Source organism: Mastomys coucha, unplaced genomic scaffold, assembly GCF_008632895.1.
Source record: "Mastomys coucha isolate ucsf_1 unplaced genomic scaffold, UCSF_Mcou_1 pScaffold3, whole genome shotgun sequence".
In the NCBI taxonomy this organism is placed as follows: domain Eukaryota; kingdom Metazoa; phylum Chordata; class Mammalia; order Rodentia; family Muridae; genus Mastomys; species Mastomys coucha.
The window spans coordinates 18,077,855-18,093,466 of NW_022196909.1; the positions used below are offsets into that span (position 1 = coordinate 18,077,855).

General features: G+C 42.1%; 2 protein-coding genes across 5 annotated transcripts in view; one reads left to right on the plus strand and one right to left on the minus strand.

The window, feature by feature from the left end:
• Asf1a (anti-silencing function 1A histone chaperone) overlaps positions 1–10,227 on the minus strand; it is a 12,042-nt gene extending 1,815 nt beyond the window's left edge. Inside the window, exons 1-3 of the mRNA XM_031348719.1 lie at positions 9,620–10,227; positions 4,209–4,324; positions 34–148 (exon numbers count right to left, since the gene is read on the minus strand). Of these exons, the coding sequence (XP_031204579.1) occupies positions 34–148; positions 4,209–4,324; positions 9,620–9,728 (340 nt within the window). The 5' untranslated portion in view covers positions 9,729–10,227. The remainder of the gene's footprint in view (positions 1–33; positions 149–4,208; positions 4,325–9,619) is intronic.
• Mcm9 (minichromosome maintenance 9 homologous recombination repair factor) overlaps positions 1–15,612 on the plus strand; it is an 89,338-nt gene that overhangs the window by 25,053 nt on the left and 48,673 nt on the right. The gene's annotated exons all lie outside the window — the stretch shown is intronic.

Below are 15,612 nucleotides of genomic sequence, written 5' to 3' on the forward strand. Positions count from 1 at the left end.
TTTCCCGTAATTCTGTTTCAGTATATTCATTATTTACATAGTAGCCAACTCTAATAAATTCTTGACCTCGGTAGGTGCAAGTAATCAGCACAACTGTTACCCCCACTGCGTCTGCATCTGGGATGAGCCCTGCATTCGGTGCATCAGCCTAGAGTAATTCAGAAAGAAATACAAAAAGGCTATTAGTGGCAGATAAAGCAAATGAGCATTAATTACCTTAGCACTACTTAAAACCATATTAGGGGGGAAAATGTTTTTACAATTTATTTTTGGCTTTTAGAGGCAGAGTCCTGCTATAGAGCCTTGGTTGGCCTCAGATTCACTCTGTCCTGCCTTCTGAGTGCTAGAGTGACAGGTGGGCACCACCACACCAACCCAACAAATGTTCTTTGGTGGGAATTGGCTTATACCTAGAAAGTAAGACTAATGTTTCTCTGTAGTGCTGGTATACTCACTGTGTTACTGGGTATACTTAGTACTTGAAGGTGTAATTACAGCTAAAGAAAAAAATTGTGGTTTTACTGTATGGTGATTAATTACATAATATTCATTATAAAATCTATTATTTATAACCAGGTCAATCATTGTAGTGATCAGTCCTAATTTTCAGTCCCAACTTACTGTGTACCAAATTAAGTTTCATAGAGCCCATTCCAGTAAGTGTTTATCCTATTAGTTCCCTCTTCTATCCTAGACACTTAGGTTCTTCAGTAGTAAACCCTGTAAAACTGACAGCAGAGGTCAGCGATGTAGCTAGGTTCAATCCCAGCACCACCAACTACAAAGTACACATAAAAATAAACAGTAAATACAAATGAAGTGGATCTGAAAAACTCTACAGCGAAGTTTGAAAAAATGAAAATCTTATTGTATTGGAACCACAAACATTGTGGATATTCAGTGCAGTCAAAGAGTGTTCAGGTAGATGACACCAAAGACCATGTTTTGAATCATAATGAACCTAAAAGAATTAAGAAAGCAAAACAACAGAACTAGGAGACATTAAAAATGCCAGAAAAGGCTAGGATTGTGTCCACAGTCCTCATCAGCAAGACTTCTGAGACAGACAGACAGACAGACAGACAGACAGAATGAGGCACCCAAGTACAACCTGAAGCACTATTCTGCATAGTAAACAAAGTAAACTCTTTCACCATAACCTTTGCATATGAACACTTCAGTAAATGCTTTTAGCTTGGAAACTTTTAAGACTATGTTTATTGTATATATAGCATATAGCTGACACTAAGAGCCATAAAAAATCCATGGAGACTAAAGCTTTCAGTCACCTTCAGCTTCTCTTATTCTCTTCCTTGTCACTCTCAACACCTCATTTCTAAAGGTTGGGCGTTCCTTCATCTGTTATGCAGAATGCTGCTAACTTCCATTATTTCTTACTCATCTCCTCAGTTTCTTTCTTTCTTTTTTTCTCTGTAGCCCTGGCTGTCCTGGAATTCACTCTGTAGACCAGGCTGGCCTCGAACTCAGAAATCCTCTTGCCTCTGCCCCCCAAGTGCTGGGATGAAAGGCCTGCGCCACCACTGCCCAGCTTCTCCTCAGTTTCTAGTCTGCTGTCTATATTGCTGCCATTTAAACATGCAGCCGTCTCTGTCCCGTGTGTGTGTGTGTGTGTGTGTGTGTGTGTGTGTGTGTGTGTGTGTGTGTGTGTGTGTGTGTTTAAAACGTAAGTTCTGTAAGATGAGCTGGAAATCTTTCATGCCTCTGTGCCTCAAGCAGCCCCTTGGCTTCCTCCCAAATCTATCTCTTGACATCTTCATCAAACCTACTTTCCAAACACAGTTCCTTCTGATTCACAATGTAGCAGCTTCCCTTTTTATGTGCTTGTTATTTGACACAAATTTCCTAATATATGTCTTAATCTAAATGCAGCTATAAGAATTTATTATTTTAGAATTTCTCATTACTCAGTTCCTGTCCTGATGGGGGTATATGGTGTCTGTAGGCAGACACCAAGTGTGGGGACAAAGGCCCTCCTGTAGCATATATAGTTCGTCCTACAAATCTCACTCAACATTGCAGGGTTACTTTCAGGGATTCTCATACACCCAGAAATGGATGAAGATGGGAGAGTTCAGTTGCTACCACCCAGTAAATTAGAAGTAACTGGCAAACAACATCTTTTTAAAAAATTAATCCTTTTTTAATTTCTATTTTATTTTTTTAAAGATTTATTTATTTCATGTATGTGAGTACACTGTTGTTATCTTCAGACACACCAGAAGAGGGCATCGGATCCCTTTGCAGATGGTTGTGAGCCACCATGTGGTTGTTGGGAATTGAACTCAGGATCTTTGGACGAGCAGTCAGTGCTCTCAACTGCTGAGCCATTTCTCCAGCCCGGCAAACAACATTTTTAAACATAGATGCAAAGGACTGATTTAACTTGAGCAAATTTGGGTCAAGAAATGTGCATACCTGTCAGGTCATTAAGCATGGAAAAGTGATGGGGATTACTTTTGTTGACCCAATCCAATACTAGGCAGGTGTCTGGACATCTCCTTGCTAGTCTTAGACCCATTCCCTAAGGCAAGCATATTTAATTATACTGAACAAAATGGCAGACCAGAAAAATAGGACAGTTTGCTCATAACACAAAATAAAAATGCCTTAGTTTCATTTTGTTAGTAACTGTCAGACATTGAAAACTGCATAGGCTAACACATGACCTAAATCACAGTGCTTTCTGTTCTTTTTGGCAACATTTATACTGATAGCAACAAAAAGCTGCATACTTCTATGAGATTTTCCTCACAGCACTGCAAGTCAAAAGCTTAGAGGTATTCTTACCATAAACACACAAAACTCCCAAAGGCTCACTTTAAAACCATGATGTACATACAAGATTTTACAACAATACAAAGAGTATATATATGGCTACACATTAAGCTGACCTTCTTTTACTATATCATGAATTATAGTAACAGGCTTTTGGGTCCAAGGAAATCTTGCCTCTTTATATAATGAGAATAAATTAATATTTTAATTAATTATAGATATAGCTAGTTTTGTCAGTAATTTGCTAATTGCCTTATTCCTTATAATATTCTCATGTGTAGGGCATGAGTGGGGTCACGTATGTTAGTGAGCAGAGGCATCAGGCTGCCTGAGGTGGCAGGACTTCCTTAGGCAGTCTGTGTGCCTACCGCTTTCACAAGGTTATGCTCACACACAACGCAGTTTGATGGCACTTTTAATTAAAGTATCCAAGCCTTTAAATTACAGCAGCCGAGCCTTTCTTAGCCATTTGTTTAATATACACAAAATTATTTGGGGTTTCCTAATAGAAAACACCCAGAGTCAGTTCTGTACTTAAAAGGCAGCATCTCTAACAGTGTTCTCTTAAGCAAATCCTTACCCATTTCGAATGGGGTAATTTTAAAGAGAGTATTCATTGAAACTGTCCTGTCTGTGAAGGGAGAGAGGGGCCAAGCATAGGAAGAAGTAGACTTTTCTCTGAATTATGCCTGCACTGAGATTTGGTTAGGCAGAAATAATTCTAACAAAAGTTAATGGTTATTTATAAGCTAGCTCATTACTCCTTGCAGTATTATAAATATCTCCCTCTAAGAAGCATAGATAATTGAAAGTCAGTAGCTTTATACAGCAACTTAATAAAGCAGGAGAAGTAACACTCTTTGACAGAAAATAATGTCTAAAGCTTGGGCATAGACCTAAACACTGTCAGAGGTATCTGAGAACATAACTTATACTAAGAGTAAGTATTTCTACTCACAAGTTCTAACTGGGTAATGGATTTGTCACAGTGGTCCTCTATAAAAACCTAGATAAGAAGCTTTAATGAAGTATTAGATTGTCATTCCAATGGCTCACGTCACATGTCTATCTGCTAACACTGCAATGTTACTGACTATACCAAAGTGAAGTTGTTGCTATCATATCAGCAGATGCATGCACGTTGCTGACCAGTGCTTGAATGCATGTTTGGGGATGCTTTCATCCATGGGACAAACCCAACCTTGTATGCACAGTATATTTGTAGTCTGTCTAGTTCCCAAAAGTAAACATCCCTGCATATAATCTCAAATATCATTCGACACTGCCTGAAATGACACACACTGAAAGTGAGAGTTGTTAAAGCAATTACTTAACACAGAAAGGGTAGGGCTCTGAGGTAGTTTAGTCTATTAGAAACATACTTGGCATATATATCTGAAGATTAGTCTTACCTGAAACACAAACATATGCCTTCCTGCAGGAACAGGACCCACTAAAACAGAGTCTAAAACTTGATCGTATTCTTCACTTTCTGCAGAGCCCACATAGATAATTTTCCACTCCAAGTCTAGGGTAAAAAAACCACAAACAGTATTTCATAGCGGCAATTATATACTAATATGATAAAGTCCCCTTTGTTGACTACTTACCTGCTAAATGGCTTCTTAACAGAGATGTGGAAATGTTATTTATTTCTCTTTCACCAGAATTCTTATTTCATCCCAATAACTTCTCCAAATAATCTTTCATAAAGCCCTGGTCCCTGGAGAGTGTTCCTCACAAGTAAAACATGAACAAAAATTGAGGAAACACTAAATGTTTGCCATAGGTACTCATAAAGCAAAATGGCACAGTAAGTTCTCAGAGGCCTCCTTCCTTTAGTAGAGAACACTGGGAGCAGTGATCCCATTTGCCCACTCTCATATCCTAGGTAATCTCCCAGCCTCTTTTTATACTCCATTTTTAACTTCACTACTACAGAAAAGCTGCCCCATGAAACAGAAATCATCACAGAATCTAAAGTGGAAAAATCATTAGCAAACTCCCTTGTGGTTCAGAAGTTTTAGCTCCTCTCCTGACATAAATCTGTCAATCTATTACCCTCATCACTCTTGCTAGCCAACAGAATAACTATGTTACTAACTTGTACTTAACACTGCATTAAAAACTATGTCAACTGGAAACCAAGGGCTATTCCCCAGCCCACCCCTGATACTCCTTTCTGCCATACATTCTTAAAGCCACTAGAGAAAAACAAGATCCTTATACCTCTCCATATAGCAGAGTACTTACATAGCATACAAGCAAGGACATGATACACTCAAGTACAACCTAACCTAAGACTTGCCTTGTAAGTCAACCTAGATTTTATTAAGTACCCTTTTAGAAAATTCTCTATGGAGAACTGAGAAAATGAAAATTATTGCTCTTTGAAGGAATATAGGAATCTGCTCTTTAAATACAGGAGGAAGATGACAGTCCTCTATAGTGGGATCTATGCTTGGCTTCATTATAGAAAGACTATACTAAGCTCTCCCAAAGGGTTGAATCTCTGGTTCACTCTGGAGAACATCACAAATCCTTTTTTATGTATAACTATGTAAGTATCTCCTAAATTTGTAAGAGCATTGGCACTCCTTTGAATCATACTATACTTGCAAACTGAAACTTTTTAAATTGCAACTTCCTTGTTATTTGTAATATTTTAAAAGCCAGTAATTACTATTATGTCAGAGCTCCACCATAGACTAAGGCTATTTGTATTTTCAGAACATTTCCAGACTCAGGGTTCTGCACCTGGCATCTCATCAGGTCACTTATTTGCTGTTGGATCTAGGAAGAAACAATAACATCTTCTAACTAAAAAGAACAGCAAAAACAGTCACAAATCTAAAAAAAACCTGCTTGGTGTGTTTAAGAATAAGCCAAGAGGCTGGGACTTTGGAACAGAGAGAAGTTACCCAATCCTGAGGTTGGGATGGGGAGCAACACAGCCACATCATACAAGGCCTGATGCCCACCATTAAGGATTTTGGCTTAACACTTAGCGGCACCATTTTGTTGTTGTGCTGGGCATCAAACCCAGAACTTTCACACATTCTAGGTACCCACTTTAATCACCAAGCTACAGCCCCAGCCCTACAGCGGGGGCTTTTCAGTCCTGCTAATGCTGTGACCCTGTAATAGTTCCTCAAGGTGTGGTGACTATCCAACCACAAAGTTATTTTGTTGCTACTTTCTAACTGCAATTTTGCTACTGTTATGTAGCAAATGAATTGTCAAGTAAACATCTGTGTTTTTCAGTAGTCTACTAGGAGTTATGACCCACAAGTTGAGAACCACTGCCCTAAAGGTTTTGAGCAGACAAGTAACAGGAATCCTCCTTTATCTTTAAGGATAACTTTACTTGCTGTGTTTTGTGTAAACTGTGAGGGCGGGGAAACAAGAGATTGTTTCAACCATTCAGTACAGAAATTATGGTGATGTGGGTGAGTTATGGTGGCTACAAGGCTGGTGTAAAATTCACATCCTAGATAAAGTTTGGAAATGGAAGCAGCAGGAGCCACTTTGTGGGGAGGGAGTCTGTGTAAAGAACTAAAAAATCAGGAATTAAACACACAAAGGTCAAATTTTAAAAAATTGAAATTTGGCAGTAATACATAATGGCAAGGACAGGAACGGGATTCTGAGTAAAATGAGTCTTCCTCAACACTAACGTTGGCAGGCAAGTCAGGAAGAGCATGAATCAATGAAGTAGTTTAGAAAGCTAGCGTGAACGAAGTGATCCAAAAGCTAAATGAAGACACAACTAAGAAGGGTATATGAAAGCTACTGACTTACCTAAGGTGAACACTTTACCATATAGATATAATTATTCAAGCACATATATAGCACATATAGGTGTGTGCATGTGCGTGTGCGTCCACTAATAAAAGCAAGAAAGCTGAGACTTGGAGAAAGTAAGTAAGCTAAAATTCACAGAACTTACAAATCAGAATAATTAAAGGTAGGTTGCTGCTACTCAAAAGCCATGGTTTTTAAGTCTTGCTCTTTCTAGCTTTCAAGTACTAGGTTTAAAGAATATAGAAGAGAGTGGCTAAAGGCAGGTAATGGAAAGTGGGTTAATATGACCTTAATAAGAACAAGCTGTGACTCAAAGAACAGGCACAAATTGGGTCTGAGTGTGATGGTATGCTTATTTATCAATTTGTTTATAAACCAGTTTTCTTTTTCTACGCCTCTGTATTTTATGGAGTTAGTTAAGCGCTGTGGCACTACAAGAGTTATGAGCTGAAAATTATTCATTTATTTTAAAAGTTAACTTTTCCATTTAATCATGATAATTCCAGGCAGAAAGTATCTCCATGTGTCGGGGGAAGGATGCTACCAAGGAAATGTTAAGTTAATTACATTGTTGGGAAGATCTGTGGTCTAGTAGAAAATATACAGCCTTTGCAATCAGAACAGGCCTGAACTTTCAAAGTATAAAGCCACAGGCTCAGTTTTCATGCACTGCAAATATTAAACCTTAGAAATTGAAGGAAGGCCAATTAAACTTGTATAGGCTTAGTGATCAAGCACAATAAAGCCCCTACTTAAAATCTCTTTAAAACATTTTAAGTGTATTCATGTATATATAAATGGGCACTGATGTGGAGGTCAGAGGACAACTGGTTGGAGTCAGTTCTTTCCTACCAAATGGATTCAGGTGATTGACAGGTAGTAGATTTACTGGCTGAGCCACCTCACTAGCCTTTAAATCCCACTTTTGAATGTGCTCTATTCCTAGACATAAGCCCTATAAAAGAAATAACCATATTATCTTTAGAGCAAACACAGCTTATGACTTCTTCTGAAGCAAAACTACCAGGCAGCTTTTAAAGCAAAGTTAAAATATTTCAAGACTACTGATAGTAAATGGTGGCTAATCGGTACACTGGAGGTAGACACAAATCATAAACTCAAAATTCCCTTTAGAGTATTTTGTACTTTGATCAATAACTTAAGAAGTCACAGTATAACAAAAAGTATGGGCCCTAGAAAAGAGGATAGATGAATCTGCTCCCATTTCCTTACTCCACAGAGCCTCTAGATGGAGGCTACAGGAATGGCACCTTTCTCAAGGATTCCTTTGCAGCTTTGGAATGACTCAGCTTAAAATACCTTAAAATAATGGTGCCCTGGCTTTGAAGTGTACTGGAGGAACGTATATTCTTGACTTGAGTAATAGCACTGTTGTGAAAGGACCCCAGTTTAAAATGGAACCTTGTTTGGTTTCTGTGGATGGCTGGTTTCGAACTATCCAGCGTAATGACTCTAACAAAATCCTAGACTATATCTTCCTCATACAAAGTGGATCTAAAATGGAAGCCATCATATGAGAAACACCTGTAGTGTAAAGAACTTCTAATGCCTTGAACACTGCACTGAGTTAGGATGGACTCAGCCATGATCTTACTTTGTATTTGCTCATTTGTATAAATTGGCAGAAAAAAAGAAAAAAGAAAACTCAGTGTTGGGGCTGGAAATGGGTCTGATGTGCAAATGCTGTTACATTTCACATGGAGAAATCAGCAAAACACCTTTAGTCAGTCTTCAAAATGTCCCACTCACTAAATGTATGTGCATTATAATCTACATATTATTAAAAACAACAGGGTACGTTTTAAGTGATGGGGATGATAACCCAAAGGAGTGATAGGGTTGCGACTTCCTTTTTACAATTTTTAAATGTTTATTGCAATGGCCTTTATACTTAAAGTTAACATCCTACATGAAGTATATTGTAGAGACTGTAAACTTTTAAATTAAAAGAGAAATTCTTTCGTCATGATTAGGATAATAATCTTAAAGGCATTTTGTCAAAATACTTCCAAGTCCCAAGATGTCCTCCTACTTAACTAAAATTTAACACCAATGAAGTTAAACTTTTTGTTTCAAATGTTGAAAATGAAGCATCGATTTTAATAAAACCTAAAGAAAAGCGATAAGAAGCCACATTTTAGCTTTCTAAATTCTGTATTACCTCACTATTTTGCATTTTGTAAACCGTAAAATGTACTTCAGAAAGGACTTTGCCTTCTGTTTCTCAGCCAACGTTTGTATTTTCTCAATCTGCCTGGACGTGGAGTTATTTTAATTGCATCTTCTTCACACGTTCTGGAGAAAAGTCTTTCAGACTTTCTAGAAGCTAGAGAAGTGCCTGGAATTGGTTAAGCAGCCTGCATCGGCTCTAGGGTGGGACTGAACTCCCTATCCCCCTTACCATTTCTCCCTGAGAGCTCTCCGTCCCCCGGGAGAGGCGTCCGCGCCGCTCCGGAGGCGGCGCACAGCATCCCGGGGCGCCCGCGGAGAGCACGGCCGCCCCCGGGAGCCGGGCGCCGAGGGGCCGAGCCCAGCGCCCGCCTTCCTTCCGCGCTGGTTGGTGGAGGGAGCCGGAGAGCGGCGCGAGGACAGCCTCGGCGGGGCTCGGGCGGGAAGGCGCGGGCCCGCTCGCCCCTGGCGGTCCGGAGCAGGCGTCGTGCCGCCGGGGAAGATGGCTCCGCTGCCCACCGGGCGCGCGTGCTCCCCGCCGGGCCGCGGGGCCCCGGGGCCGCCGAGGCCGCAAGACCCCCGCCGGCGCCGCGCGAGCCCCGGGGCCGCCGAGCGCCGCCCGCCGCAGACAAAGCTGACAACATGGCTCCCTCCGCCCGGCAAGTTGCTCGCAAGTTGCGGCGCCGCCGGCCGGCCGGCGTCCCCTCAACTTCAAGTTTCCCTCGCATGGCCGCCCGGCCGCGGCCCACCCCGGGGGCGCGAGGCCCGGCCGGGAAAACTTTAACGTCCACCGCCGCCGCAACTGACAGCCCCGGCGCCACTCGCTCACCTTCAGACAGGTCCTCGATGCACTCGAAGGTGATCTCGAACTGGAACGGGTTGTAGAAAGGCGACGGGTTATCCAGCACCACTACATTGTTCACCTGAACCTTTGCCATATTTTGAAGAAAACACAAACAATGGGGCCGGGGCTGGCGGCACCACAGAGTCCCGCGCGCGGCCGCTCCGAGAGCGCAGACCCCCGCCCCGGCGCGGCGCGGCCCGACGTCGTGCAGCTGCGACTTGAGAAACTTTTTTTTTCTCTCTCTCTCTCCCCCCTTTTTTATTTACACGGCGGCACTCCACGGTGTGTGTGTGTGTGTGTGCTTTTTTGCAGCTTTCCTATTTCACTAAACTACAGCCCATTCTGCTCCGATAACTAGCAGCGTTGCCCGCGATTGGCTGCCCCCGTGCTCTGACCCTCCTCCTCCAGCGAGGGCCGCGGCGGCGAGCAAGATGGGCTCCCGCTCGCGGAACGGACGGGAAACTTTCACTGCGGCTCCACCTGCTGGTGCGGACCAGGACAAAGGCGCAGAACAAAGTGACTGGAATAGGGGCTGGGAGGCCCGCGCGGAGGCCGCCGGCGGCGGCGGCGGCAGGGGAGGGGCGACGCAGGCCCTGGCCCCGCCCCCGCCCGCCGGGTCCGCGCCGCACGTCGGGCGTGGCCGCGGCGGGACGGAGCGGGGAGGGGAGGGGCGTGGCCCGGCCCGCGAGGGGCGGGGCCGGCGGGAGGGCGCGAGGCCGCCGCGCGTGGGCGCGGGCGTGGGCCTTGGGGTGTTCGGGTGCTCTCCCCGCCTTTAACGCTTCCCCGGGCAGGGCTGGCAGCTCCGCGGGCTCGGCTGGATTTAGCAGATGAGACGCGCTTTGCCGCCCTAGTCGGGCCCTGCTGTCTGTGCCTCTCTTATATGGGAGGAGACTAGGGAGAAGGGCTGGTTGCAGTGGGAATAAATTGCATTTTATAGCCCATGTCAGCTCGAAAGGAGCAAGCCATTTTGGAATTCAAGTTCTTGGCCACGACAGTGCGGTGAAACATACAAAACGAGGGCGGGGTGATTTACACACACACGCACACACAAACACACACACACACACACACACACACACACACACACGCAGCCAGGGGAAAAAAAAAACATCTAAATATGCGATCTTCAGCCCCACGTTGGATTTCTTCCCATTTCAGATGTGAAAACATGTAGCACAAAAAGAGGAGTAAAAGGGGAAAAAAACGTGATCAGTTATAGGTTTCTTTTGGGGGGGGTCGAGAAAATGGAAGTGTCAGAAGACCAAAGGACCACAAATAAGTAGAGTATGAGAAAGGAGAAAGCACAGATAAAATGACATTTGCTCATCAAGACATTTATAACAAACATTCATAAATTTAAAATTGCAGCACACAAATTCTGAGGAGACGGTCCATGCCTGTTCATGCCTGTGAGACCATTTCACTGCTGACTTGAGGAAATGTTGCTTGTTTATGGTTACTTAGCCGCTGTGGGTACGCTAGGAAATGGAAACTTAACTCCTTTGTGAATGTGAACTGATTCTTTTTTACTGTGGAGGTGTTGTTCATAAACTATTGGTTTCTTTTCTTTTTCTTTATAAATGAAACTACTAAACTGTCAAATAAAATCCAGAGTGAAAGTTTTTTCTTAATATTAATCTTCACGTGAAGTTTTCTGCTAGCGTCCAAAATTTTGATTAATCTTCTTTGGACATGTTCAGGCTCAGTTGGATTTCTATTGATGATCCGATCTGTCCCTGTTCAAAGGCCTAGTAGTTATTATGGAACAGGCCCATCCATGTTTAAGGAAATTAAAGTGGGGAGAGAACCACTTTTATTGTCGGTAGGCTGAGTAATCAATGTCTTATCATCAGTTCAGTCACCGTTGTTTATGTGCATCAGAGTGAAAGTCACACTGTGGTGGGGGGCAGGATGACCATGGCTGGTAAATGATCCACACAGCTCTTATCAATCCTAGTTTTACATGATATTAGCCAAGATGGAGAAGGCATGGTGCCAGTGAGGTTGTTACGCAGTTATGGCAGGCACCCTTGAGATTCCAACTGACTTAGGACAGTGCTCTTCTGTGCTTCCTGCATGCATCTTGCTGTCTGAGCACAAGTGTGTCAGGAGTTATAGAAGACTCATTTCTAATGGATGTACACACACAAACACACACATACACACGTACACACGTACATATGTATGTAATGTATGTATGTATCAGGGACTAAGGATATCTACCAGGTTATCACTAATTTGGTTCATTTTCTTACAAGTTTGGTTTGGGGGGGGTGTGCTTGTTTGTTTGTTTGTGTGTCTCTTGTTGTTTGTTTAAAGTGTCATATATAACAGCGTTTAGAGGCGGGATCTTCCTTTTTTCCAAGAGTTATGCCCAGGACTCTCATCTTGCCCCTCTATTTTATTACTGCTCATCAAAAAATTTTAAGAGAAAACTTGCTCCAATAGTTTCTTCACCGTGAACAATAGTTTTAGAATCCTACCCCTCCTCCTCCAAGCCTCTTAGAAGCACTGTACCATGTTTCTAAGTGAACTGATAGACTTTAAGAAAAATAATGTAAACAAGAATATGATTTAATTCTATTTACTTAAAATATGTTTTTAAATGTTAACAAATTCAGATAAATTAAAATCATGTAACTTTTCTCATCATAATGCAATAAAACTTAAAAAAAAAAAAAGAAAAATAATGTATAACAGAGTCACGCTAACACAGATTAGAACAATGTCTAGGTGGCTCCCTAACAGAAAAACCATATTATAACTGTTGGGTCAAAATGTAGAAGCCCCACGTAAGGATTAGAGATCTCAAATCACTACTTTCTACTTTGGGGGCTACCTGAAAGATCTGTTAGCTTTTTAAAAAAAAAATGAAAATCATGAACTACCAAGGGCTGTTATTACAGGCTAAATTGTGTTTCCCTCAAAATCATATACTGAAGCTCTCTCATCAAGTATCTCAGAATGCGACGCTGGTTGTAAATAGGGCTCCTAAAGAGGGGATTGAGTTAGAGGAGGCTGTTAAGGGTAGGAGTCAGGATGCACCTTACTTCAGTTTGTTATCTTCATTTAAAAAAAAAAAAAAGACCAGAGGAAGCACTACAGCATACATGCATGAAAGGACATGAAGGCCATTCACAAGCCAAGGGACTGGCCTCTGAGGAAGCAAGACAAAGCTGGCAGTCTTGCGAGGTCTAGCGTCCAGTATGGTGAGGAAATAAATTTCTGTTCTTTAAACTTGTCTGTGATATTTGGTTATGTAGCCCTAAGAGAACAGACAAACTATAATACCTTTTTTCTTTTCCTCATAGCAAATTAAGGTTGCTTGGGTATGTAAGCGTGTTTTGACCTCATACTCCTGAGTTACCACGTGCTTTCTGAGCCATGAGATGCAGTGGAGAGGATGCTGTGAGGATGCGCGATGCCAGGCATAGCCATTCTCCAGTGGAAGAATCTGACGGTCATGCACGCTGGTTGTTATTTGAGTAGATGAGCAGTGTGTTTCCATGGATCCGAAAATCCTCTGCAGTGGGCTTCTAAGACTGAAACATTTACTTAAGTTGAGGTTACACAGAGACCAATGAAAAAGCAAGTTAAATTCAGTAGAATTTAAATGGGCTGGATGAGATTTCGCTGGAGCTGGCCGTGAAGTGGAGTCTCAGCCCTGCCTGCTACAAAAGGTAGAATGGAGATAGTGGAGTGACTTTTAAAAAGTATATTATTGGGATGGGGGGGTCCACAGCATGGAGGTCAGAGGTTGTTCTTGTGTAGTAGGTTCTCTCCAACCTGTTTGTGTGTTCTGGGGATAGAGCCCAGGCTGGCTGATAGCTGGAGAGCTTTCTCCCGCTGAGCCCCAGACCCCTAACCTTGCTTTTGTTGTACTTTCCTCATTTTATTTTACACAGTCCCTGTGTTGTCTAGGAAGGTTATTTGTATTATTATTCCCATCTTTAGAAACAAGTGTTGCTCTTCTGTTTGCTGGCTAGTTTTTGTTGTTGTTTTGCAGTGTTAAGAATTGAATCCAGGTTCTCACACATGCCAGGTTACATCCCAAGCCAGGCATACTGAGCTGTTGATTTTTTTTTTAAAAGATTTATTTATTTTATCTATATGAGTACGTACTGTAGCTGTACCAATAGTTGTGAGCCTTCATCTGGTTGTTGGGAATTGACTTAGGACCTCTGCTCGCTCCAGTCAACCCCGCTCACTCCGGCCCAAAGATTTACTTATTATTATAAATAGATACCCTGTAGCTGTCTTCAGATGCACCAGAAGAGGGCGTCAGATCTCATTACAGGTGGTTGTGAGCCACCATGTGGTTGCTGGGATTTGAACTCAGGACCTTCGGAAGAGCAGTCGGTGCTCAGCCCCTGAGCTGTGATCTTTATTAGCATAAAGTTCCGCCCCCCCTTTTTACACTAACAGAATATCAAAACTTGGTGACTTGTTTTAAACATTATTTTCCCTGTAAAACTGTCAAATGTGCAGATTTGCTGGAGTGATTTTCCAGATATTTCTAACTGAAATCTCAGTGATTTAAATTATGTTAAATTTCTGTGCTGATTGCTAACGCTAACATAAAGATAAAATAGATAAAGTATATAAAGAGCTTATGGTTCAGTAGCAAAGGTAGCTTATATGATCGAAAGTACAACTGAAAGAGAAGGATTTAGGTTCCACTTTAACCAGCGACATTAAAATGAGCAAAAGAAATTTTCTTTACTCTTTGTAAAGAACGTTTAAATAGCAGACATTTGAGCAACCCATACACTAGAATGGTTAGCAGGGTAAGGTGTTACCATCCAGCATAGCAACTGAGGGCTGGCACTTAGGAACTGGTTACATCCACTGTTGTCATAGTTACAACTATCTTCACCGTAGCAGGTAAAACATAAAGTATTCCTTATGTTTACAAAAATAGAGACGTAAAATTTCCTTGGGGGGGTGGGGGTGGGGTTTAACATAGGCCAGCCAGCACTGTGTTTGTGACTTCATTAATGAATCCCTAAAGAGTAAAACTGTGAACGTGGATGGCCAAGGCGGGTGCTAGAGATAGGGCTTGATCCAGCCGGGGCAAAACCAGAATCTCCTCATGGAGGCCTTTCAGACAGACGGCCTAGTTTGAAAAGACAGCCCTGAAAGTGGGGGAAGATAGAACCACACATCCTACCCTGAATCCTTATGTATCTTAGAATTGAGGCCAAATTAAGAAGCCCATGCCCTGTTTTTTCATGGGTTTCACTTTAAAGGTAATTATATTGTTTTAAGTGTGTGTGTGTGTGTGTGTGTGTGTGTGTGTGTATGTGTCTGTGCGAGCGTGCATGCACATATGTGTATACATAAAACATATACATATACCATACCATACAGCATGTGTATGGTAGGTAAGAGGACAACCAGGAAGGGCTCTCCCTGTTCAGCCTGGGTTCTGGGGGTCACTTTTAGGTGGTCAGGCTTGCATGGCCAGCCCTTTGCCCAGTGTGCTGGCTGGCCAGTCCTTTAAATTTCATAAGACTTCCATGTGTTAAATACAGTGTACCTTTTCCTCATTGTGTGCTCCGTAGCATTAATGAATGTTTTGTAGTTTTGATGTTCATTGCTAGCTACCACTCCATTAAAAATTTGTTAAAGATGCCTGCTGTATTTCTGATACCTATGTGTAGTTGAACCACTGAAAACTGCCCACTAGATAGCTACAAATAAAAGCATTCTGCTTGCTGACCCAGCCTAGTTATGTGAAGGTTGAAATGTGTCTTATTGTTATTAAAGTGTTTTAACCAGTGCCTTAATGGAAATGTCTAAAAATTATCCTGTGTTTCCTAGTTCTAGTTTCTTACACGTTCCTCCTCCTTTGAAAGCAGGTCCTTCTAACCTCTCTAGCTCAGTCTTCCTTGCAGCATGTCTTCTTTCGTTTTTTTTTATATTTCTTGGCCTCTCCCATTCATCAGAGGTTTTCCTCTTTACCTGATACTAGGAGG